General features: G+C 27.4%; 2 protein-coding genes across 3 annotated transcripts; one reads left to right on the top strand and one right to left on the bottom strand.

Moving 5' to 3' along the window:
* LOC122720654 (RING-box protein 2) lies at positions 1–25,782 on the bottom strand. Its single transcript, XM_043947467.1, has 2 exons — positions 25,303–25,782; positions 1–473 (listed from the first exon to the last, which is right to left on the bottom strand). The coding sequence occupies exons 1-2, from the start codon at positions 25,454–25,456 to the stop codon at positions 295–297; spliced, it is 333 nt and encodes a 110-aa protein (XP_043803402.1). The 5' UTR covers positions 25,457–25,782; the 3' UTR covers positions 1–294.
* LOC122720649 (facilitated trehalose transporter Tret1) lies at positions 5,620–24,287 on the top strand. 2 transcript variants are annotated; one of them, XM_043947458.1, is made up of 7 exons: positions 5,620–6,685; positions 14,753–15,205; positions 20,409–20,534; positions 21,528–21,651; positions 21,827–22,000; positions 22,095–22,474; positions 22,570–24,287. In XM_043947458.1, exons 1-7 carry the CDS (start codon positions 6,617–6,619, stop codon positions 23,146–23,148), a joined length of 1,905 nt encoding a protein of 634 aa, XP_043803393.1. In that variant the 5' UTR covers positions 5,620–6,616; the 3' UTR covers positions 23,149–24,287. The 2 variants fall into 2 exon arrangements, with proteins under 2 accessions (XP_043803393.1, XP_043803392.1); XM_043947457.1 differs by lacking the exon at positions 5,620–6,685 and adding an exon at positions 9,537–9,647.

Below are 25,782 nucleotides of genomic sequence, written 5' to 3'. Positions count from 1 at the left end.
TATTGATTTATTATTTTATGACCAAAATATTAAGTCATGAAATTTAAAAACTACAAAAAAATAAAGGAAGCAGGAAAATAGAAAATGAAGAATAGAAAAAAACATGTAAAAATACAAATTTGAAAGTAAGTTAATCAACTTGGTGTGTTTGAGAGAGAGAGAGAGAGAGAGAGAGAGAGAGAGAGAGAGAGAGAGAGAGAGAGAGGAAAAAGAAATGAAAGAAGGAAAAATAAACAAAAAATAAATGAAAACGAAAAAAAAAATAAGTATTGAAGTTTTGCTTGATTGATTTAGTTATTTTCCCATTCGTTGAATGGACCATTCTTGCTGGCATAATGGACAACGATTATTCTGTTGCACCCAAAGTGACATGCAACAATAATGAAATGAATGATTGCATTCTCCCCAGACGACGACACAATCCTGTCGGCTATCATCTTTTTTGCTCTCTGCTTGACACCGAAGACATGCATCTGAAAATTAAAAAGATTTGGAATATATGATTGTTCATAAGGCAAAATCTTCTCGATTTAAATATTAACTTTTAATTAAATATAATATGCCTATTGTGCAATGTATAAAGTACAACCAAATAACATATACAAGTAAATATAAAATGATTTCATTTTTTCTGAGATGGATATGAGATGAAGAAAAAAATATAAAATAAAATTTTTTTTCCAAAATTTTGTTTTTGAAATAATTAAATTCGAAAATTCATTGCTTATGTATGCAGTTATGATTAAGATATGATCAAACTATCACATAATATTTATTATTTGTAAAAATATCTTTCTGATCTTTCTTGAATTTAATATTCGAATTAAAATTCGAAAATATTATAAACATTATTCAAAAACACAATAGATATTATTGATATATTGATTATTGATATATATCTTTAATAAATCATCAATAGTTATTATATCTTAACAGTTATTATATACATGCAATAAATTTTTGAATTTAATTATTTTAAAAATTAAATCTTGGATTAAAAAATTTTATTCTAAATTTTTTGTTATTTTTTTATAAAAATCATGCTCACTTATACATATTATATATATGTATTTATATTTTTGTGATAGAAAAAGCTTGAAATTTGTCAAAAAATATGAATATATTTCATAGATATTTCAATTTTTTAATATCGAAAAATTTGATTAATAATTGATTAATAATTTTACATATAAATATAAATATAAAATTGAAATACAATGATAACAATCGAATTATTACATTGAATTTTTTGAATGAGAAGCCGATTCACCAGCGACCAACTAACTGACTGGTATCATCGATATCGTCTCGGTTGGCTTCTGCTGTCTCGGGTATACGAAGCATATCCAGTAAAATTCCATCGTCTTATCTAATGCAGGTGCGCTTTGTTAGGAATAATTAGCAAATCAATAGAAGCGCAGATTAAAAAAAATTAAGCAAGTTATTAAAAATTAAAGATTTTTATCATTTAAATGTAATTTTTTTATCATGAATAAATCGAAAAATTTTTTATCATGAATATCGAGAAAAACTAAAAAAATAGGATACATTGACAATTAACGATAGATTATAAAAATAGTTTTGATAAAACGCATGCAACAATTCTGAAGAAATAATAATGTTGGTCAATCTTCGATGATCTTCACGAGAATTGCTTCTCGTTGACCCACACCAGGGGATATATCAGCCGTGCTCTCGAGTTTAAAGCGAAAAAACATTGGACCAATTAAATTTTAAACGAATAAGAAAATGAGAAACATAAAATACGTCTTTTTCAAAAATATTCCTTTCTTTTGTTTTACATTTACTTTTTATTTTTAGAAATTACAAAATCAATGTGAATTCGTTATGAATTAATAAATATATTTTTTATAGTTACTATAAAATAAATTGATTTGTTTCGAATCAACAATCCAATTTTGCATTCCTCGATTAACCAGAACATCGATAATCTATCGATCTTAAACGATAATAACTTCCCTAAAAAGCATAATTTATTGATTACAACAAAATTAGAAATAGATTCAAACTTCAAATAATATATGGATAGGTAATGGTATTTAATTACAATCCAAGAAAATAATTTACATATTGAATAGGCTATTCGTAATAATGACTATTTTGCTTTTAAATTTTGAAAATTGAAGATCGTATGCGTTAATACTGATGAGATTGCGATAGTTATCGAACTAGTTTAACTGCATCAAACATTTCGATTTTCTAACGAGTTTCTCGAACGTTCGAAGAATGCGTCCTATCCATTTCTTCGTGAGATTTGACAGGCAATAAAGATTGATCGATGTTACATGTTGCATTAATCATTTAATTAATTTATTTAATTCATTAAACACTATTTGGAATATTAAAGTGAACGAAATTTATTATGTAATTATGTATACTTATACATTAAGAAATTCAAGAAGTTTCAATCATATAAAAATTAATGATTATAAAATAAATAATATATATATGATTATAAATTCAAAAAAAATTACAAAATGTTTGTCACGTGCTTTAACCTGACAAATGATGCACGACGACCGAGCAACAAGAACGATTGAATGGCGTATGTGTGATAATGTTCTCTCACAATGTATGCTATTGAATTGCACGCTATTAAAATCATGAATACTTTACATCTACATTTAAAAACTCTGAGAAGCTCTGCATCGAATCGAAGTTCAAAATATAATTTTGACAATTATGACAATGCCATATATATATATATATATATATATATACATAAAATATATGTGTTTGTTTTTTTATTGCCACACCTTCCGTTCACATTTTCTTTCTATATGTTCATAAAAATATGTTCATAAAATTATACAATTCAATATAAAATATATTCGCTTCATAAATCCTAACATATTTTGATTAATATACGATTCTAATCAATCGGTACATTCATCTTTTTTTTTATCAAATTAAATATGAAAAAAGATATTAAATATTATTACATTTATATTAAAAAACACATTTATATAAAAACATTTATTACATTTATATAAAAACGAAAAATATCCCATAATATATTAATTTATTTTTTTTTCAATCAGTTTTAATTCTGTCAGTGTTACATTCGTAAATTTTTATCGATCATTACAGTTACCAGGTATTTTTCCTTCGATACAATACTAACAATTCGCTTTATCGATTAACCTCTATCGATCAATGAGTTGACCGTATTCCGTGATATAACCATGCACGACAATTGTTGAAGAAATCTGATCATCGAAGAAACGAAAAGAAGAAAAAGAAATTGATCTTCGTCTGAGATAAAATTTGTAATATAGCTATCATTTTGTTTTTGAATTTAGTTTTAAAATCTCAATTATTATGCTTTTCAATTTCTTATCCTATTTAACTCTATTTATCTTCATCCTCTACATTTTGCAAATCACATTAATATTAAGAGAAATTTTTTAATTTTTAAGAGAAATTGATATATTTCAATATCTTAAATGACTCATGATAGATCCTATTTATAATTCAATATTATATATTAATTCACTAATACAATAATTAATAAATATATACATATATTATTAAGATTAAAATAAATATTTTATTAAATTAAATATGTATATACAAAAAAAACTCTTAAAAAATTTATATTTATATTAAATTTTAAAAAGCATTTTATATATAAATATAAAACATTAAAAAAAAAACACGATTTCGATTACACAAAATCTTCAATTATGAATTTGATAAAGATAAAAATTCAATTATGAATATAATATGGTATTTTTAAGATCTTTTACATTTTTTGTAAAATATAAAAGTTATCTTTTATTTCCGTTAAGCAATTATTAAAGCGATGAATTTTAATGTAAAAATACAAATATCTTTTTATTCTCCTATATGCATATTAAATTAATATATAATAAAAGTAGAAAAAGAAATTTAAAGAAAGAACTTAAAAAACAATAAATATATTTTGCAAAAAAAATTAATATGATTTATATAGAATGTTTTTGAAAGCAAAATATAAGGGTTCAAAATGATTCTGTACAAAAATAAATCGAAAAAAAAAATAAAAATTTTTTTTGTTTAAAGATTCATTTTCAAATATCAAAAATTAAGTTTGAAAAAATTTTAAATATAAATGAAATTGGCTCGATTGAATATAAATAAACTATCGATAAGTGATCTAGTCTACATATGGAAATAAGCAAAAAATATAAAATAAAATTTTATGGCTTATATTTTTATTTTTCGAAAAAATCGAAATTGAATATTTACAATTAAAGAGTTGTATAATCAATGAATTTTCAAATTTTCAATTCTCATTAAAAACTAATTTTTAAACGAAAAAATTTATTTTATTTTTTATGTATTATACTTATTTTTATATGTAGAATTACCTCCTATCGATAGTTTACTCGTATCTAATCAGAAAATAGCTAATTTCGCTTATACTTGAAAATTTTTCAAACTTGATTTATTTGAAAACCGAACTTTAAACAAAAAAATTAATTCTTTTTTTTCGATTTATTTTTGTATGCAAAAACACTACATAATTTGTATCATGATTTTGGAGACATTCTTTATATCTTTTTTTCAACATTATTATAAAATTTATATATAATTTTACATAAAAAATTTTAAAATATTATCTATTATTCCCAGATATTGTTTAAATAATCTAAACTATAAATATAATTTCAATTACTATTTTTTTTCGAAAATATGAATAAGAAACAAGAAATTATAAAATAATATAAATATAAAAATAAGAAACAGGAAAACAAACACACATATATTTATGTATACAAATGAACAAAATCGAGGGCATCTCTATACTATTGCAACTGAACGAGGTCGAATGACTGGAAAATTCTGTGAAAAGTTCATAAGATATTGATATAGTATTTGGAAATTAGAAATCTAATATATTAATTTTATTTTTTTCATCAAGAGAAATAAGTCTAAATATGTAAAATATATACATATTTTTTCTAAGCGATTTTGTTTGATAATTGCAATAAATTATAATTAAAATGAATAAATAAATTCGACTTTCACGGCAGTTGCAATGAAGAAAAAATGAAAATTGAAATAAAAAATGAATACAATATTGATTAGTTTTTAAAAAATGGGTGAAATTGTTAAACCAAGTATATTGATATGATAGATTGTATAAATGCAAAAAAAACAAATTATTCTGGATATATGTCGCATTTTCAATCTGCGTCAAATTCATATGAGAAGCCGCGAAACGATGTGTGACTACATCACGTTGACGCGTCTGGATAGAAAAAAGAAAAAGAGAAAAAGAAAAAGAAAGAGAGGATAAAGTTGGTCGAAGCGAAACGAGATGCGACTTATGGCGAAGAAAGATAGGACGAACAGCAGTTACGCCTGGCGAGATATGGTAAAGAGAGGTGAGGTGAGGTGAAACGAGGCAGGATAAAGCGCGACGAGACGAAACATGGAACAGATAGGTGAGAGGCAAGAGACGAAGCAACTGAGAGAAAGAAGGGTGAGAGGAAGTGCCGGGTCACCGCGCGTCCCCCACCAGTTACACGCGCCCCAATAGAAGAGGCGGCGCTTACGACCACACCGGTCTCTATATAAAAGAGACAAACCCCCCGATCTGATTAGCAAAGTTTCAAACACACGTAAAAGTGCATTTCACTCATATTTTACACGATTTAAGTTTACGGATAAACGAAAAAAATAATAAAAAATTTATAAAACAAATGTAAACTGTATTTTCACGTGTTTAAATCGAAGAAAAAACATATTAACACAGAAAATCAAATTGGTACCAATAATTAGCGATAAATGAAGAATCATCTAAAGATAACTGATAAATTGGAGTGGTAATAGATCAGAAAATTTAAAAAAAATCAAAATTGTAAATGTGAGAAGTCGCATAGAGACGCATGCCACAAGCGCGGTAAATGTAGCAGGAATAGCGCGGCGAATCAGGAACGTAGGAAACATACAAAGCAAACAACAGGGAAACAACGGATAACACGGCACGACACGGCACGGTACTGTACGAACAACAGCAACACTAGAGAGCAGGAGGGTAGCTGTAGTGTCGCTGGTACCGCTTAGCAGTGGTGGTAGTTCGAGCTCGAGCTAAGAAATACGTTGAACCGTCCACGCGGCATCATTTAGACTTTAACCATTCCTTGCGCAGTCTTGTAAGGGTGGTTTGTGTACACGTGGGAAAAGAAAGCGAAAAAAAATAGCTTTTACACGCGCGTTTCATTTATTTGAAAAATAGATTGCGTGGTCATTTTCAAAATCTTCATTATCGAAAACTATATCCTCATCAAAGTTGTATCGAATGAAATATTATTTATTGCGCATAGCAAATACAACTGACTCGTGATATTATTAAGGACACTATAAACAAGATTGCAAGTCACGAGAAATTTCACAGAAAGGAATATAATAGTTTGCACGACAAGAGAAGTTGCAAAGCATCAAACCAGAAAAAGAGGTAGCAACGGGTAAAAAAGAAGAAAATCGATAGAATTTCGAGAATTTGATTCCGAGTTGAATGTGAAGATTCACGTGACGCGATCCAGTTCAACCAGGCGACAACACGCAGCACTGACACAACACGAACATTTTGAGGCGTGACGACAAAATGTCCAATTCCGAAAGGAGACAGATGCAGAAATGGCCTTTGTGCCTAGTACCTCTTTCAAGAACGAAGGTAAGACACGTATGCTATCTCTCACGTATATAATGCGCATTCGACCGTTCGTAATCGACGAACCAATCGTTCTCCGCCGACTCGTTTTCACCTAACCATGTTAGCCGTTCGTGTCCTCTCGTTCTTTTTCGGCATATTCTTTCTCTCTTTTTCTCATATCTGTTTCCACAATTCAGTACTCTCATCGTCTTGCTCTTTCTCCCCTCTCGAGCTTCTGGAAAGTTCCACTGTACGTGCCGCTACCGCCATCGACGCCGGGGCCGGTATTGAAGCTGGCGCCTCGATTACCATCGTCATTACTATTATCGTTACCATTGCAACTTTTCATTATATATTTCTTTTACCATTCATCGCTCTCTATGTATTCCTTTTTTCATATATATATATAGATTTCATATTATCATAATTTTATTTGTTTTCAATTTAATCGTTTCTTTCTCTTTCATTTTCAATCATCATTGTATTTTATTGTTACACACAAAGTATTTTAATTATATTTTGATATATATATATATATATATATATATATATATATATATATATATATGAATCAATAACGATAATTTATTTTTTAATTTTAGATTTTTTATTTTTTATTATATATCATTACTTTTCTACTTTTTGTATAATTTTCTTTATTTTCTCTCATTTTACTTGGATAAATATAAAATTCTACAAATTTTATAATAAATGCACATTAAATTTTTAGCTTTTTTCAATTCTATTTTTATTACTTAATATTTTTATTTTTCTATTTTCTTTTTCATTTCTATTTTTTCAAGTATGTTTGTTTAAGATTTTCTTAAAATTTAATTGGTCATTATTGGTCTGTTTTTATTGCTTTTTTATTCATTGTGCGCGACCTTTCATTCGTACAGAAAATTTTTCGTTCTATATATATTAAGAAAGACTGTATGTATCGATGTCGGCGGAGATTACCGGGTGTATCATATGTCGGAAGTTAATCGCGAACCAAACTATACTCGAGCACATAGTATACATATTATGCGATACATAGTATATAACTGCGATTGCGTCTACGAACACGAATGCGAATGCGAACGCGATCACGACCGCGACCGCGACCGCGATCGCGATGTTAGATATTCTTCGTTATACCAACATTTCGCATGTATATCTTTTACCTTTTACATGTTTCATAGGTGTTTTATTGAGTATTTAATATTGTATCATCCGAAAATATCAGTCGTTAAAAAAAAGTTATATGTTTTTATATTTATATTATTTTCTTATTAAAATAATTTTATTGTATAAAAATAATCGAATTCCGCAAAACAATATGAGTTATTCATATTTAGATTCAATATCTTTTACTTGTCTTTTCGCTTATTTTTTATTATTCGATCAATTATTTCATTTCAATCATTGACAAACCACAATATTTACGTATAATTTTCATATAAATTGTGTTATGTCTATTCTATTGAATAATCGAAATTGCGACAGTGACAAACCTTTGAACAATTAATTATCGTTATTGTTTATTGCTATTTATATTCATATTTACACTCGTAGTTCATATTTATTGAATGATGAAATATATATATATAATTTCGAAGATTAAATTGTCTTTTAGGATTTGTCTACCAGAATCATCGATCGGCATGTACGATCTACACACGAATCTAAAGATGACATGAAATTTTGTAACACAATAAAAAAATTTTTTTAATAAATTATTATTTTTTAATAAATTATTAAATTAGTATTTTTTAATCGTTAAACAGTTTTTAAATGTTTTCGGACCTACTTTTCCATTACCATTCACATTCGAACATTTAATCATCAAATACTATTCATCATTTTTATTCATTTAGAATTCGTTTCACTTTCTATGCCAACAAATATTTCTTTTTCATCTATGTATATTTACATACATATATTAGTTGGAAAGTTTTATGAAAAGTTCGATTTGAAAAATTTTAAATTGAAATACATTATACCACATGATTTGGAAATAAAGTGTATACGTATTCATTTATGTATGTATGTAATAATACGCAATCACACAGATTCACATTCACATATCATTCTATCAATATATGAATAAGATGTTTATTAATATTCTATATAATAGTATATAATAATATTATAATAGGATAATAATAATAAATAATAGGATAATAATCTATATAATAATCCTATTATATAATAAAATATATAATCTATACAATAGGATAGGTTGTTATAATAGATCTTCCTTACTCATAAAATCATAAAAATCTATTGATCATTATCTGAAAAAAATGAACTTATATACTTATCTATTATTATACTTATCACCATGATTTAGGACATAAAGACATATTATAAATACATTATAATTATACATCTAATATTTTTTATCTACATACTATTCATTAAAAGTTCTTTTTCATATTTGAATGACACGTATCGATATATGATGCGATGTACCTATGAAACTTATTTATTAAAATAAAATTCAGAGAAGAAACAATTATTAAAATACTATGATTTAAAAAAATAAAAATCTTACGAAACAAGAATATTGTATAACTATTTGAATAAATGTTTAATATGAAAAAAGAGCATATAACATTAACGTCACTAGATTTCGAAAATGGAATAACAAAAATATATATAATTATGTTTTATCGTATCGCGTTTGATGACGATGATGCACTGTTGCGAATCACTGAGAAACGGGAGAGAAATAGGGGAAAATAGGTAAGACGTACATATATGAATACGGCTCATATACATTGATAATTATGAAAAGGAGTCATATATTGTGACCACTGACAGGCTAGATATCCAAGATTACACCAACTATTATGTAGTACTCCCCGCTATATCGCTTTTCGTAGCATAATATATTTCGGCCAGCAGGATGTGGATATTGCAGTCGACTTATCTCTACGTTAATTGTCACGGACGCAGCGCTAAAATGCTTCGTCAGCCACAAGTGTCTACATCGTTGGTACGTCATACTATTGCTCTAAATCAATCGCAGCTTCGTTTTGAAATATGTAGAAAAAGTGTGTGTAGAATTTTTTTTATCGATCATGTAGAAAAATAATTCAAAACATCAGAATTTATTATGTCGAGAGGATCCAATCAACCGATTGATATGCAGATAAATCACCGGAACTAATGTGTAAAATTAGCGAAAATGCAGAAATGTAGGATTGTAGATATAGCTGAATGAAATATCCGTGCATATATATATATATATATATATATATATATAAATATATATATATTTCTTTTTTTTCTTCTTTTTTTATTTATATTTTTTAAATATTTTGTGTTGTATGTGCGTGCGCACACAAAATTATTAAATATTCTTGATCATTGTTCTCTTTTTTTCGTTTATTTTAATTCTTTTTTTTTCTTTTTTTATTGCGAAAAATATACATAATAATTTTATATATTCACTTAATCGAGATTATTTTGAAAGAAACTTTATTATTTTGTGCACTTTTTTTTAAATGAGATTTCATGTAAAAAGAACTAAAAAAGAAAAAAAAATAATTTCAATAGAAATTTTCGAAAGACATTTAGAAAGATTGAATGTATATATAGTATTTTACCTAATATTTATAATATACTAAACGCAACTATCGATAATGAATCAATTATTATATTATAGAATTTTTTCGTTTCTAGGAATTAATAGATTTTGAATTTTCTATTTAGCGATATTATATGAATATATAAATTGAAAGATTAGTATTATTGTATTTTGAATGGATGCAACGATATCGAAACGAATTTGTTACTAGTTGATGAAGATTAAATGCAGCTGCTTTTTGTTTTTGTACACATACATTCATACAGATTCCGATTCATGCGCATGCGATATTTGCGCATATCGTTAGTATATACGCAATGTCACCTTAACGTCAATTCACGGTCGAGACAAGATCATTACGACACGTACTCATGCATATTATTCTGCGTATCAATGAAATTTTTCTCGAGTAAAATTTAATTTGTTATATTTGTTATCTTACTTACAAATTAGTAGAACATGCGACATTTTTTAAGCTTAATCAAAAATACTGTAGATTTGAATACTGAAAAACGATACGAATATACAAATGATATTCTATTTCAATCTTTATAACTATGGATTTGTTTTCTTTAACATATTTCTTGGTAAATATGATTGATGCAATATTATATTATAATTACGAAATATTTGAAATGTAAAATTGTTCAATTTATATATAACTGAATTTCAATTATTATGGTTTACATCTAAATTCTATGGAATCATTGTTTTTTGATATGATGAAAATATGATGAAATTATACTTCTCTTTCCTTTCTTTTATTAATTATTTTTATTCTCATTTTATAGTATTTTTGTTCTATGTAAATATACATTGTAAATTTCTTTTTCTTTTTATCAAATCGATTGTTCGAGAGGCTGATGAATAACGAAAAGCTGCGTCTTCCTTCAGCAATGTTCGGGAGGAACGAAAATAGTACCGTCGTTCGATTTAGACTACGCAAATGAAACGATAAAAATTTGTGTTGGATGTATGGACAACATATATTCTGGAAATAGGATAGCAAATATAATTCTGAATATTCTCAAAATAAGAAAAATAAATACTTCAAATGCATATGTTTAATATTCATACTTTAATGTTATTTTCAATAATGATCCAAAATTTCTATGCATTAATTCTTATTTTATAATCCTGTCATATGTTTCAATGTACTGAAAACTTTAAATAAATGACATCATGTGAGAAATAGATAATCTTAAAGAATAAATATATATTGAAATAATTTCTAAATACTGAATACTTCGATATTTTTAGTTACCATGAGTTATATTAAATAATGAGTTGATCATATGATATCATGATTGAAATCTTATATCTCAAGAATTATAATATTTATATTCTGGATTGTTGCAAATATAATTTTTGAGATATATAAGAAATTATTACTATTATTACATTAAATTTTGCTTATATATGCATCCATGAGAATATATGCATCATTATACAATTATTTACTGTTTATATAAACACATTGTGTTCGGCATCTAAAATATATAAATAACTATAACTAGAATCTAATTATAAAAAATTTGAAATTTTTTGCATTTAAGAAATGCAAAAATAAAATATAAATCTTTAGAGAATCGAAATTATAATGATAAAAATTACAATAATCAAAGTTACGATAATAACAATACCTGCTTCACTTTATCATTATAATTTTAATTATTGTAATTTCGGTTGCCCAAAAATTATTTTATATTTTGTTTTCATATTGTATAGATTCAAAAGATCTCAAACTCTTTGGATAAATATGAAATCACAGTTCTTTGTTATACATTTTAAGTACCAATCACGATGTGTTTACAGAAACCTGGAAAGATAAGAAGCGATATTGATGTACACATTATCATATATGTATCATATAGGCAACATTCAATATAAAACAATTTTTATTGATATCTTCAAAAAATTAAGAATACAGCAATTTTAATTATAATTATTGTAATATAATATAAACTTTGATCAAGCTGTTACATGTTCTCTAATTTATGATGGTAATAATTAAAATAAAACTATTAGTAAAAGTTGACATATAAAATTTTTCGTGATTGTTTATACTTTGTAACCGAAAAGAAATTAATTTTAAACATTTATATTAAATAAATTTTTAGTTGGTCAATCGAATTAATTTAATAACAATTGCTTGTGTAAATTAAATTTTAATAAAATATAGAGTTTAACAATCTCGATTAACCTACTAGTACTGAACTAAAACTAAACATATTTAAATACTTATTTAAAGTAAACATAATTTTATTATTTTTATTAATTATTTTATATTGTTCGAAATTCTACGAATTCTCATTTCGAAATGAAAAAAATGGAAAACAAATAATCGTATCAAAACTCAAAGGATAAAGTTAATTTGTCGGTATATGAATGTAACGATGATGACTAATACACCGTATAACTTGTGATTCAAATATACGATTCTCTTCTGTCGGTTATCGGTATTAAACATTCACGAGAGATAGCGCCACAAGAATTCGACGAAATTGAAACTAGCGCCAACCGCAAAACAAAGATGCAAATGCGTGTTTTTTGACTTTCTATGTTCCAACATTTCTTGTTGAATCTATATATTATAAATGTAAGAGTCAAAGATCATTCACATGATATACATTGTGCACCAACGATATCATGAAAAAATGTTTCCATTGTTTTCTTAATAACTAAAGAAGATGACGCGTAGTTATAGATCATTAACAAGTTGTATCCGTATCGACTATACAATCGGTCGAGTTCAAAAAAAATGCGATAGTATAAAACAAACAACAAAATCATCGTTTTTAAAATGCAAACAATGAAACTATTAACTAGCTTATTTTGTATTTAACTTATTTTGTATATTGACAATAAATTTTCGATATCAAATACCATTGAGAAATGTTACGAATATTGAACATAATTAATTTAACAAGAAAAAAAAAAAAAGAAAAAGAAAAAATCAAAGAATAAAAATAAAATTAAAAAAAAAAAAAAGGCAAAAAAATGACCGATAATCAAGTTATATGAAAAAAAAATGAAATGAAAGGGTGGAAAATGAAGGAAAATAAATAATTATTAAAAATAGGAAATATATCGTTATTGAAGAATAAAACGTTCACATAGAAACAATCGCTATTATTAGAATAGAATACTGAAACGATTATTTGCAAATTTAATTGCCACGCGATGTTGTACATCGTCATATATAAATTTTAAATTTTCAACAATAGAGAATCACTAATATTTCAGTGAATGTGTAATACACGTGTGATCAACATTTAATTTTTGAGTGAGATATTCAAAGATTTCGGTAAATCGATAAAATTAAATCGATTTATTAGGATTTATATACACCTCATATACAAAATACAGAATGTGAATAGAGTTCGTGGAATATTTTTTATTTATATTGATAACACTGCAATTTCTTTTATTAAACTATTATTAATAATATTTTCTATTATTAGTTCAAATTTCATAATTATATTATAGTTCTTACAGTTTTAATAAACATTTGTGTCTAATCATTGTCACAAGTTAAACAAGTCACAAGTTAAGTCTTGCAATTTTTGAAAAAACAAAATATTAACATGTTATTTTTTCAAAAGATTGTGAAACATTCTGTTTCATTTGGGATGATGGTTAGAAGTCTATTAAAATTGTCGCTGCATAAGAACTATAAGTCATATAATTGTGAAATTTGAACTAATAATAAAATATGCTATCAGTAGTATAGTCCAATAGAAAAAATAATGACAGTGTTGTCAACATTACAAAACGAAAAAGCAAATTCCATGAACTTTTTATGTATCATATATGTCAAGATGCGTTGTGCACGAGCATAACATTCGCAAAAGCAAAGAGCTCACGATTTGGTCATGAAGTTCAACAGAGGTTATCAGTAATCACAGGGGTAAAAGTCATCTAATCGTCGAGTAAGAATCACGCTGTTTCTCGTTCATCGCTTTCTGTCATTGGTTCAGAACGATAATCGGTATGTGTCTCCTCCTCTTTTGGCACAATTCTCGATAAACGAATCTAGTATAAATATTCCAACTTTGAAATTTCATCCCCTTAACATAATTGACCGTTTCCTGGCGAACATTGGATTACTATAGATTAGGTATTTGCTGTGTTAAATAATACAACACATTAGTTAATTAAATAAACGCTGTATTTTTAGGTATTTTTTTTACATCTATTGCAATAAACAATAATTATCTACGAAGGTTCTGGTAATTTTGATCATAAGTGCCCAGTGTGTGTTTCTATGAAGAAAAAGAGAGAGAAAGAATAAGTTAATCGAATAACATAAATAAGTTTAACATTTATTGACTCAGTTGAATAAATTTTTATAATTATTTAAGATATCGGATTGCTTCGTATCGAAAGTTCATTTGCGCATTATGGAATGCGAACGCGAACGAGAATGAGTAATTGAAACGAAAAGAGAAAAAACTAGAATGATAAAACAAGAAAAAAAAATTGATAAGGTTAATTTTGTCTGTTTTCAGGAACGAACTGTTCTACCAAAATACTATACGAGAGTGCCTTCGGTTGCAAGATCGTCGACGAACAGTTCAGGCATAAATCTAGATTGTTCATCGAATACGACACTCGCAACAATCGCGAGTCCGTTCAACAGTCAAACAGCCCTAATCGCGGAGAAAAAAGTGATTCCTTCTGGCAATATTGTCATTGCTAACCATTACTATGCACAGAACTTGAGGAACAATCATCAAAAGACTCTAAACGGGTCTCACATATACGATCCTCTTGACAAGGGTTCTGATCACGATTACAAGCAAATCGATCCATTATTGGTCGGCGAACCTCCGTATATGGGGGTCGAAAACACCAAGCAAACTATGAGTTCGCAAAATATAAAACCGGCCAAGGACTCGGACGATGTTTTACATACACAGTTCAAAGAAGTAAAACGATCACCTATGCGCTATAGTATGCAGGTAATTAATTTTCTTTTTTCTAATCATTTCGTTAATTATATTATATACATATAATATATTATACATAATTAACCGTATAAAAAAATATCACGAGCAACATTGTGAAATCGCGTTTATATTTTTCAATTCAAGTGAAAAAACAAAGTTATTCTTCGTTCGTTTTTGTTCGCGTAGAAATTTCAAGGATAATCTGAGAAAACATCTTTTTAAGCATTTAATCTATTTTCTTTCTCATTTTGCGAGAATCAAAACTTGAAACGAAATATTTGAATATTTGAATATTTGAAGTTGGAAATGATATTATCGATAATTGTCATCAAATTGATAAAGTCGAAAGTTTCATGATTCAAGGGAATCTTGCGCGATGATTGCGCGATGCGGCAGATCCCGAAGCTTCTTGCCCTCGATGCTTTTCTTTCTCGCGTGAATCAAATGCCATGCGTGCCTCTCCGCCCTGTCGTTTGAGCTAAACTTGAGGGCAACGTGATCTTCGTCTTTACGACATCCATGTTGCGCGCGTGTGTACATGTATGTACATGTATTTATTATCGTTACGCAAACAAGAATGCACGACAATAACATCTTCAATGATATAATATTATGAAAGCATACAAAAAAAAGTGCGATCTTAAATCAATCGATTTTAAAAGATAGATAAATTTTTAATTCATATTTAAATATTTCATGAAACTCAATATGTTCAAAACATTGATTAAACGTAGTTCGTAATTATTATTGCAAAATTTCACTTTAATCGCATTTTCATAATTAATATCTTCAGTTGCAATTGAATAATGCCCAACTAAGAGCAAACTGAACTTATGTTTATATATATTATCTGTTTGGATCCGACATTAAATAATACGACTCAGACATGACGATATTTCTTTAATATAATATTTATACTATTCGATTCCAATAACATAAGATATTTGTCAAATATATTATATACTACAGAATAGTACATATACGCATACAAGATCATTTCCTGGAGTTAGAATCTGATTTTATTTTAAGATATTTGATTAGAGTGTGATTAGATTGTTATTATGTTATCTTTTATATTTTTACTATATTTTTTTCATTTATGATTCCTTTTTTGAAATTATATGAATTTTGAATAATAAGAAGTTGACAAAATAAAAATTTTTTATAATTTTCAATTATTCTTATTTTATTTAATATAATATTTATAATTATCACATATATATATATATAATATATATTATAATTATAATTATAATAAAAAATAATATATAATTATTATATAATAATCATATTAATAATATTATATAATATTATATAAAAAATAATATAAAATATTATGTTAATATTATAATTGTCAACTTGCTGATTATTTCCTTTCTCATTGATTTTTATGAATGAATTTTAATGAATTTGAAATATATTGTAAAAAAAGTGATTTTAATGAATTTTTATTTCGACTTTTTTATAAGTGGTTTTAGATTTCAAATTATTTGCAAAAAATTTTTATTGATTTTTATAATATTATCATTGAATTTTATCTGTACACATACATTCGTTATATAATAAGTATGCAATTATTAAGAGCGAATAATAATATATATACATACATGAAATGAGTAAATTCATCGAAAATTTACTTCCTAAATTTAGTTTCTTTGAAAATAATTTTTTTTAAGATTTTCTTCTTTTCTTGACATAATTATATACAAGATGTTAATACATATATTTATGAGATACTTTTTGAATTTTAGAATTCTAATTCTTTGAAACAAATATAATGATTGATATACAAAAATGTCAATTGAGATTTATTTATTAAATTATAAATAATTTAAGCTCGCGTTAAATAAAATAATACTCTATTTTTTATCTTTATTATATTGCTGTCTTGTTCTGTTTCTGCCTCGTTTTATTTAACGAAAATTTAAATTACTTATAATTTAATAAACAATTCAATAGTTAATAAACATTTCAATTGACATTTTCGTATCAATTCTTGTTTTGATCTCTAGAATCAATCCCTTAATAATGTTCTACGAATATATTAACATTCGTATATACAATAAGAATCTTTGATCATTGTAATTTCAATTTTCTAAGAATTATTTTATATTTTATTTTCACATTCTACGGATCTATTCCAAACTTGGATGAGTATAATGATATTTGCATATCACAATATTCATATAAATAGTTGAAGAGGCGATCGCATATTAATACATAAGACTAATGCAAAGACAAAATTCAATAGTATTATACGAAGAAAATTTTTTGTGAATAATCTGAAATTGATGATTATGCATAAAAGAAAAAGTTATTTAAAATAATATTCTTTATTTATTTCTAACTTATTTCAAATTCTATTCTAACTTAAATTATTTTAAATTATATTCTAACTTATTTCAAATTCATTAACATTAGTGAAGAACTAAAATTAATCGGCAAATTGACCAAAAAAATTTGAAAATTATTGAAGTATTAAATAATATAATTATAATACAAGAAGAAATAATACATAATGATAATATGAAATATATATATTGAGTCCTCTATAGTATATATTATATATGCTAATCTGTTGTCAAATGTTTATTCAACGAAATATTGTTATTGATAGTAATGATAGATATTTGTCGATTGAACAAAATATCTAATATGCTATATGAATTTGATTTTTTCCAAGAAAGTTCATCATAATAAATTATTTGATAATACATCGCATCTGAACGAGTATAAATTAGCTTGTACCGATTGGATTGAAGATGGATACGCGATATATGTATAACATTCTCATCTGATTACATGCGAGAATATTTGTCTGAGTCGTGACGTTCATTGTTGCATCGGATAATATAAACGTAACCTAAATTGGGCTGAAGAGTAAATGAGGAAAATATGGGATGAGATGAGAAGAAATATATTTATCTATGAGAAGGGCATGTGAGTGAAGAAGAATGCAAAAGCAAAAATGGAGCAGGTGCAAAAACGGAAAATGGAAATGTTGATCTCTCACTTGTTTTGTGGTCGATTCATCGAAAGAAACAATTGCGAAAAACAAAAGACGAATGTATGCATTGCATGCGTGCATATACATTTGTACTCAACTATACTGACCTTGTATACGCTTCTGATAATAACTAACGACTTAATTTTCTTCCACGTACATCATTGACGTATAGACTCGAGATGTTTGTGAACCATATTAAACAATTAATAATGATAAATGATACGAAAGAATTAAAATTGAATGATAGATATATCATTCACGAATTCTATCATTGATTTTTTTTCGATTCTTTAATAATAATCTCTATCATTACAAACATGAATGCGAATGGATATAGAGATGGGAAGTTCAAGTTGAAGTTAAATGTGCCATTCAATTGTGTACTTCAATTTGTTGAAATAATCATATAATTCAAAACTTGTAGTCTTTTACATTTTAGAACGTTAATTTAAAATAAATTTAATAAAGAATTTTTCAAATACTTTTAAATTAAAATTATTATTTTTATATGTTATTATGAAGAAAAATTTAGAAATCATGATTTTTGTTTTATATTGTCGTTAAAGCGAAGAAATGATATATTCAAAATTACAGAAGTGTTTACTATACATTCTATCGTGTCAATCATAAAAAAAAAGCATAACGAATTCATCTTCTTAAGTTTGTGAAACGGAAAATAATGAAACGAAACGAAACGAAACGAAACGAAACATGGCAATATTTCTTTGATCACGAATAAGAAAAAGAAGAGCAATGCGTGTCATGCTTCAACAGAACATTACGCAACGCGAAAGAAGGTCGCGAGCGGTAAGATCGGTTGATCATATAACAACGCGATTCTGTCGCGAAGACAAGCGACTATTTTTCGAAAATACAGACTTTTTAAATATTTTTTTCAATTGCAATTTAAATATAAGAAAATTTGATTTATTTATAATCAAATTTGAAAGGAAAAAGTTTTCCTCCCGATAACTCTTTTCATCCATTCTCTTCCTTATTGCTTTCTGTATTAAACGGTCTCTCGAAATTAACTATATGTCGTCCAGTAATGGCACAAGTTACGTTTACGCGTAGAACCCCGCGTACGCAAAGTCGCGCGCATATATACGTTTATACGTATAATCGTCCGATTCGCGGACGATGGATCTTCGCAATGACAAGAGAAGGGATAGTCGCGGCCCCCCAGCATCGTTTCTCTATATAAACAGGGAACCACCCGTCGGTCCACAAGTGTCAATAGCGTTTTAAACTTACGGGAACGTTGTTAACATTAACAAAACCAATTGGCGACAAAATCACGATAAATAACAACAACAACGTTGACAACGAAAATATCGATATCGATAGTAATATCATCAAAATTGATACCAGCAAGAAAAAGAAGAAAAAGAATAATAACAACAGCAACTATAGCAATAGAAATAACATTTGATATAAGAAGGACGCGAAATTAATAATACGGTGAAAGCAAATAATCGATAAATACGCGTATTGAAATCGAAAAATTTTGAATTTCTAATTAAGAAACGATTTGATTTGGTGTATCAAATAAAATTAAATCGATATTGATCGGTGCGCACGCGCGTTTGAACGGTGTATTCGTTTGGTTCGTTATACATATCGTGATTCGAAACAAAAATCGAGCGGTTAACGTATAGGCGAAAATCGTGCTACGATCGTAGAATTGTTTTTCATCTCTTTGACGTTACAACGTGAAGCTTTCGCCTGTTATTTCTATATCTCTTCTTCGATCAATTTTCATCTTGTTCCTATATTCTTATCGATCATGAAGATTTTTATGCGAGCTGATACTCATGTGGACATCGAATTACCGGGCAACGCGCCAGTTGCTAAATGCACCCCTTCTCAGGTATCGACAACGGCATTGTATACTTTATATAGAAATTGATGCTTCATTTTATTCATATGATCTTAAGTGTATAATCATCTCTTCTTTTCGTCCTTCATTCATTCTTTTTATTATTGTATATTACCACTGTTCGACCTTCGTTTCGTATTGAATATTGGTCGAGATTTTTACCAGATCTTATTTAATTGACTTCGCTTCATAAACATCACGAGTATTATGATTCTCGAATTTTGGCCATTTATAAAAATTTTGATTTCTAATAGAAATATCAATTTGATTTTGCTCAAATTTCGTATAATTTCGTAAATTCATTTTTTTTTTTTTTTTAATATTCTTAGCTGATAGCTGCTCTAGCGGTGTCAATGTCCTCTTTGATGATCGGTTACTCCACTTCCTACACGTCTCCTGCTTTAGTTTCGATGCGAGATAACACGACAGCCACATTCGAAGTAACTATGGATATGGTAAGTAGAAAAGTGCAAAAGTGGATATGTAAAAAGAAAAAAAGATTGTTTTTCTCTATCACGAATAAAATTGTTTTCAAACAAACGTGCTTCGCAAGAATGTCGGATAATCTTGAGTATTTCGGTGAAACGAAAGACAATGTTATCTGGATTCTCTTCTTATCAAAACCGAAAACCAACCGAAGGTCAAACGATTCGTAACAAGGCACGTTTGTTTTCAAACGTATTCCGATTACGCGAGACTTCCTCCTCGAACGACCGATTCACCGTAAATTCTTGCGATCGATTCGCATATTTACATTCAAATAACAACGCATGACGCGATGCATTGTCAAATCGGTAATATGAAGGAAGGGTCAATAAATGATTAAGTCTTTAACCCATCAAGTGCGTCAATGCGATATAGATTCGAAACACATTTTTCATTCGACCCCGGTTGTTAATAGCTATGCTATCGACGTGTCTTGTCCAACCTCGATTGGTAATTGGTTCGTTCATGATCGATGCAATTATATCCGTACATTGTTACGACACGAGTCTTTTACCGCAATTTATCGCGATTAATCGCGATTTACCATAACCTTCAATTATTTGACGATATGCCACCTGGAGATTTACTCGACAGGAACAGATCTTTGTACAAGTACCTACTTCTGGATTCAAGTCAATGTCCCTCGTCTTCCCTACCAATTCCAACTTACAAAAATCGAGGTCTGTATAAGCATATTAACATTTCCTTTTTTTCTTTCTTGCTTGTTTGCTTCCTTCCTCTCTTTTTTTTTTTCTTTTCTATCTTCCTTTTTTCCTTTACATTTTCTTTATTCTTCGGATATATAATTGTATTTAAGATCAGCGCATAACCCACTAATCTTTGAACATCAAAAGCGGGAAGACATAATATAATTTGCTTAATATATTTTTAACAAGAGAATCGTAGCTCGAAATTTTAAAACGAAATGATTGAGAAATAATCGTATGAAATTTTCGTTTCAGGCTATGTGGATAGGATCGATCATGCCACTGAGCGCTCTTATTGGAGGCATAATCGGTGGTCCATGTATTGAATATATTGGTAGAAGAAACACTATTCTGAGCACTGCTTTACCGTTTCTTGCAGGTATGCTTACATTTTTATTATTATAATTATGCAACAGATAATGTGTTTTACTCATTCTATTCATGATAATATGCATGACAATCCTAGATTGTGAAATCAATTCAATATTAATATAATGTTATTATATTATATTATATATTTTAATTATAATTAAAAAAAAAATAATATCTTCCAGGCTGGTTATTTATCGCACTAGCAACAAATGTTGCGATGATATTGGTTGGCCGTAGTATATGCGGTTTCTGCGTCGGTATTGCTTCTCTTTCCTTGCCAGTTTATCTTGGAGAATCTATACAACCAGAAGTACGTGGTTCACTTGGTCTCTTACCAACCGTCTTTGGTAATTCAGGTAAGTTTATCGAATTATATTTTATACCAATCATTATCCATGTCAAACAAAACTTAATAAGTTTTCTTTTCTTTTTTTTCTTCGGTCTCTTCAGGGATCTTAATGTGCTTCACAGCTGGAATGTATTTAGCTTGGCGAAATCTTGCATTATTAGGTGCCTGTATACCAATAATATTTTTGATTCTGATGTTCCTAATTCCTGAAACGCCAAGATGGTACATTTCGAAAGGGAAAATAAAAGAGGCACGAAAATCGTTGCAATGGTTGCGGGGCAAGACTGCCGATATTAGCGAGGAATTAGATTCCATTCAAAAAATGCATATCGAAAGTGAACGTATCGCTACAGAGGGTGCTTTCATAGAACTTTTCAAGAAAAATCATATAAAACCGGTTTTTATTTCGCTTGGCTTAATGTTCTTTCAACAGTTTTCAGGAATCAATGCGGTCATATTTTACACAGTTCAAATTTTCAAGGTATATCGCATTCTATAATTTTTACCATATCTACTTGCAAATTAATGAAAAATCAAAGTTTAATTTTCGGATTTTTTCAATTATATTTTCTTCAGGACGCTGGAAGTACTATAGATGAAAATCTTTCCACCATCATCATAGGTCTCGTAAATTTCATTTCAACGTTCGTTGCAGCAATGATCATAGATAGATTAGGTCGAAAAATGTTGCTTTATATAAGTAGTATACTAATGTGTATAACTTTATTCACATTCGGTACTTTTTTCTATGTGAAAGAATTAATGGATGTTACTGCATTTGGTTGGATTCCACTAATGAGTCTGATCGTTTATGTGATCGGGTTCTCATTTGGTTTTGGTCCGATCCCATGGTTAATGATGGGCGAAATTTTACCAGTTAAGATACGTGGTACGGCTGCCAGTGTTGCAACAGCTTTCAATTGGTCCTGTACATTCGTCGTTACGAAAACTTACGAAGATTTGGTTTCCCATATCGGCCCATATGGAACTTTTTGGTTGTTCGGTACGCTTGTAGCAGTAGCATTCATTTTTGTAATTATTTGCGTACCAGAAACACGAGGACGATCTCTCGAAGAAATCGAAAGAAGATTCGCTGGACCGGTGAGAAGAACGAGTGCGATCGCCAATTTAAAACCGATGCCAATAACCATTTAATGCTGGTTAATCGTTCCTATCATTTTCTCGCTTTATATCTTTTCTTTTTGATAATTAGTTAATCAATCTGTTCGATCAATGATCAATTACGTTTCGTTTTATCAAACGAACGAATATGTATTATAGTTCATTCTGTCGATCAGAACGAACAGATTTAATAATAGTCTTCCGGATCGTCTTTCTTTTTTTTTCTGATTCTCTCTTTATTATAATCATATCGATCTTTACATACGTAATGATTGATTACATTGATCATAGCAATAAGTTCTTGATCGACAAAATTTGTATTATTGCGTTTTATCTTATTGAAAAGAAAATTAAAGCAGAAAACATGATAAATGAAATAACAAGGAAAAAATGTACAAAAGAAAATAATAGAGCAATAGATCAGAGAACAATAAAGAGAGTTTCGGATATTCAATTTTCTGTACTTATGAGCTATATTTGTTTATAATTAGCGATATAATCGCGAATGCAAGCTCAACAAAGAAAATGATCCGTTAATTAGATATTATACGTAACCATTACTTTTCTTCTTTCATTTTAGGGTCTACCTCAAATTAGTACTTTTATTAAAAGTATATGAGTAGGTTAACAGCAAGTATGAATTATTTAATTAATACACATAATTTGTGTGCATAAATTCGCTGATATATATGCTGATATGTTGTACTTAAGAAAATATGTATAACCAGCATTTGCTAGCAAAGGAAAAAAACGAATTTCTTCCTTTTATACAAGCAACAATAAAATTTTAACGCGACGGTCGTATATATGTATAATTCTTATACATCTTTATGGATGTAACCGTCGCATTTATACAGTTACCGATTTACGTCAATGAACAACTGCATCATTTATTAACTAATTAAATCATAAGATATACATATAGTTAAAAAATAGAGATAAAAATAATTGCGTTTATTTTTCCATTACCAAAATTAATGTAACTAATTAGTAAAAAAAAAAAAAAAAAAAAAAAAAAATATATATATATATATGATCAACAAACGAAGGGAACATATGCATGATCGCGCACGATTCATTGAATCTCTTATATGTGAACTGTATATACTTTAAGAAATGATTTTCTTGTAAATCTTTAATATATATTTGTATATGTAGTTATTTTTTACAAATGTGCGCTTTTAATTTTTAGTTTTTATTCTAATTTCCGATAATATATCCAGATTGAATTTCGATTGTCGCATCTCATCTTGATTCATCTCATATATATATATACTATTTACTCTTTAATCCTATTATCTCACCTTTTCTTCTTTTCAATTCTTTTTTTCTTTCTTGCGCAGATGCATATTGTTCTCAATATTAAATAAAACTGCCTTTATATCATTCCGAATCTTAAAATTAGGGCAAGACAAGAAGAAAAAACGTTACTATTACTATTTTGCAAATTCACGTACAATTTTCGATGATATTATGTTGAGAGTAATATGTGTTCCATCGAAAGAAATTTTGTTTCATATGCTAATTTATCTTTTTTTGCCATATACTGACATTTGATTTTAATTTTTTACTTTAATTTTTTATCGTCATTTCTATTTATCTGACGAATATTTTTATTGTGTGTTGCTTGGGCGTAAGGTACTTGCCAAACTTTGAAGAAAAAACTTACTCAATACAAAATTTATAACTATATATATTTTATATACAAAATTTATAACTATATATAACTATATATATATTTTATATATATATATATTATTGTTATTACTAAATATTACTGCTATTAATAATATTTATGTTAAATTTACATGTAAGTTTCTAAATTATTGAAGTACAACATTTAACAGAATATTTTTCTTTTTCTTTTTTCCTTTTGAATTTTTATTGTTAATGTTATTTTTTTTATTTATGATGTATTCATTATTTTGCATTATATATGTATAATATTTATTAAATATCTTATCATAAATATTAATAAATAAATATAAAATAACAAATTTAATTATAAAAAAAACTTAATAGTATATTATTAATACTGCGTATTAATATTACAGTATCATTTCGATTTTTAAAATGTTTTAAAAATGTGCAACGAATAATCTAACCTATAAGTTTATATAAATATAAACTTTTTTATTATATATATATATATATATATATTATATATATAATGTATACACAACTTACCCATTACTTGAACTCGACAAATTGCACAAGTGTCACATTCCACATCCCAACTCCACATAGCTACAGCATTCCATTTCTTTAAGATAAATAATTTATCAGTTTTTAAATTGTCATTATCTCCACGATCTCCGAAATCTTGTTCTGAGTCAGCCATCTCGATTTAGGTTAAAAACGACAAAGCAATGTAGCGTTATTAAAGCGATTAAGACATTCGTACTTTCTTAAAATATTTCAAAGAATTTTGTTGTTTATTTACACTTTATTTTTAATTAACTTGATCACACACGTTTAGATAAAATTAATGACACTGTTAACATTATAGTTGATCTTTAAATCAGTACATCGGAAATTCAATACGAAGAAGTTCAATTCTTTTTTTCATGTAGGATTTTAATAACGTATATTATGTACAATCGATAATAATCGAATCTGTATTTTTAACACTGATAAGTTACTATATTGATTGTAGGTAAGAAACCT

The sequence above is a fragment of the Apis laboriosa genome, unplaced genomic scaffold, assembly GCF_014066325.1.
Source record: "Apis laboriosa isolate Shangri-la unplaced genomic scaffold, ASM1406632v1 scaffold1321_cov151, whole genome shotgun sequence".
NCBI classification, from domain to species: domain Eukaryota; kingdom Metazoa; phylum Arthropoda; class Insecta; order Hymenoptera; family Apidae; genus Apis; species Apis laboriosa.
The sequence above is the reverse complement of the archived record's forward strand: the minus strand, read 5'-3'. Positions and strand labels throughout refer to the sequence as shown.

What these genes read in the sequence shown, in the direction of transcription:
- LOC122720649 (XM_043947457.1), top strand. Translation starts at nt 9,558, where the DNA reads ATGTGGATATTGCAGTCGACTTATCTCTACGTTAATTGTCACGGACGC. An exon ending in CACAAGTGTCTACATCGTTG is followed by an intron (nt 9,648 to 14,752) that starts GTACGTCATACT and finishes GTCTGTTTTCAG; the next exon opens with GAACGAACTGTTCTACCAAA. An exon ending in ACACAGTTCAAATTTTCAAG is followed by an intron (nt 22,475 to 22,569) that starts GTATATCGCATT and finishes TATTTTCTTCAG; the next exon opens with GACGCTGGAAGTACTATAGA.
- LOC122720654 (XM_043947467.1), bottom strand. Translation starts at nt 25,456, where the DNA reads ATGGCTGACTCAGAACAAGATTTCGGAGATCGTGGAGATAATGACAAT. An exon ending in TTGTCGAGTTCAAGTAATGG is followed by an intron (nt 474 to 25,302) that starts GTAAGTTGTGTA and finishes TTTAATTTTCAG; the next exon opens with ATGCATGTCTTCGGTGTCAA.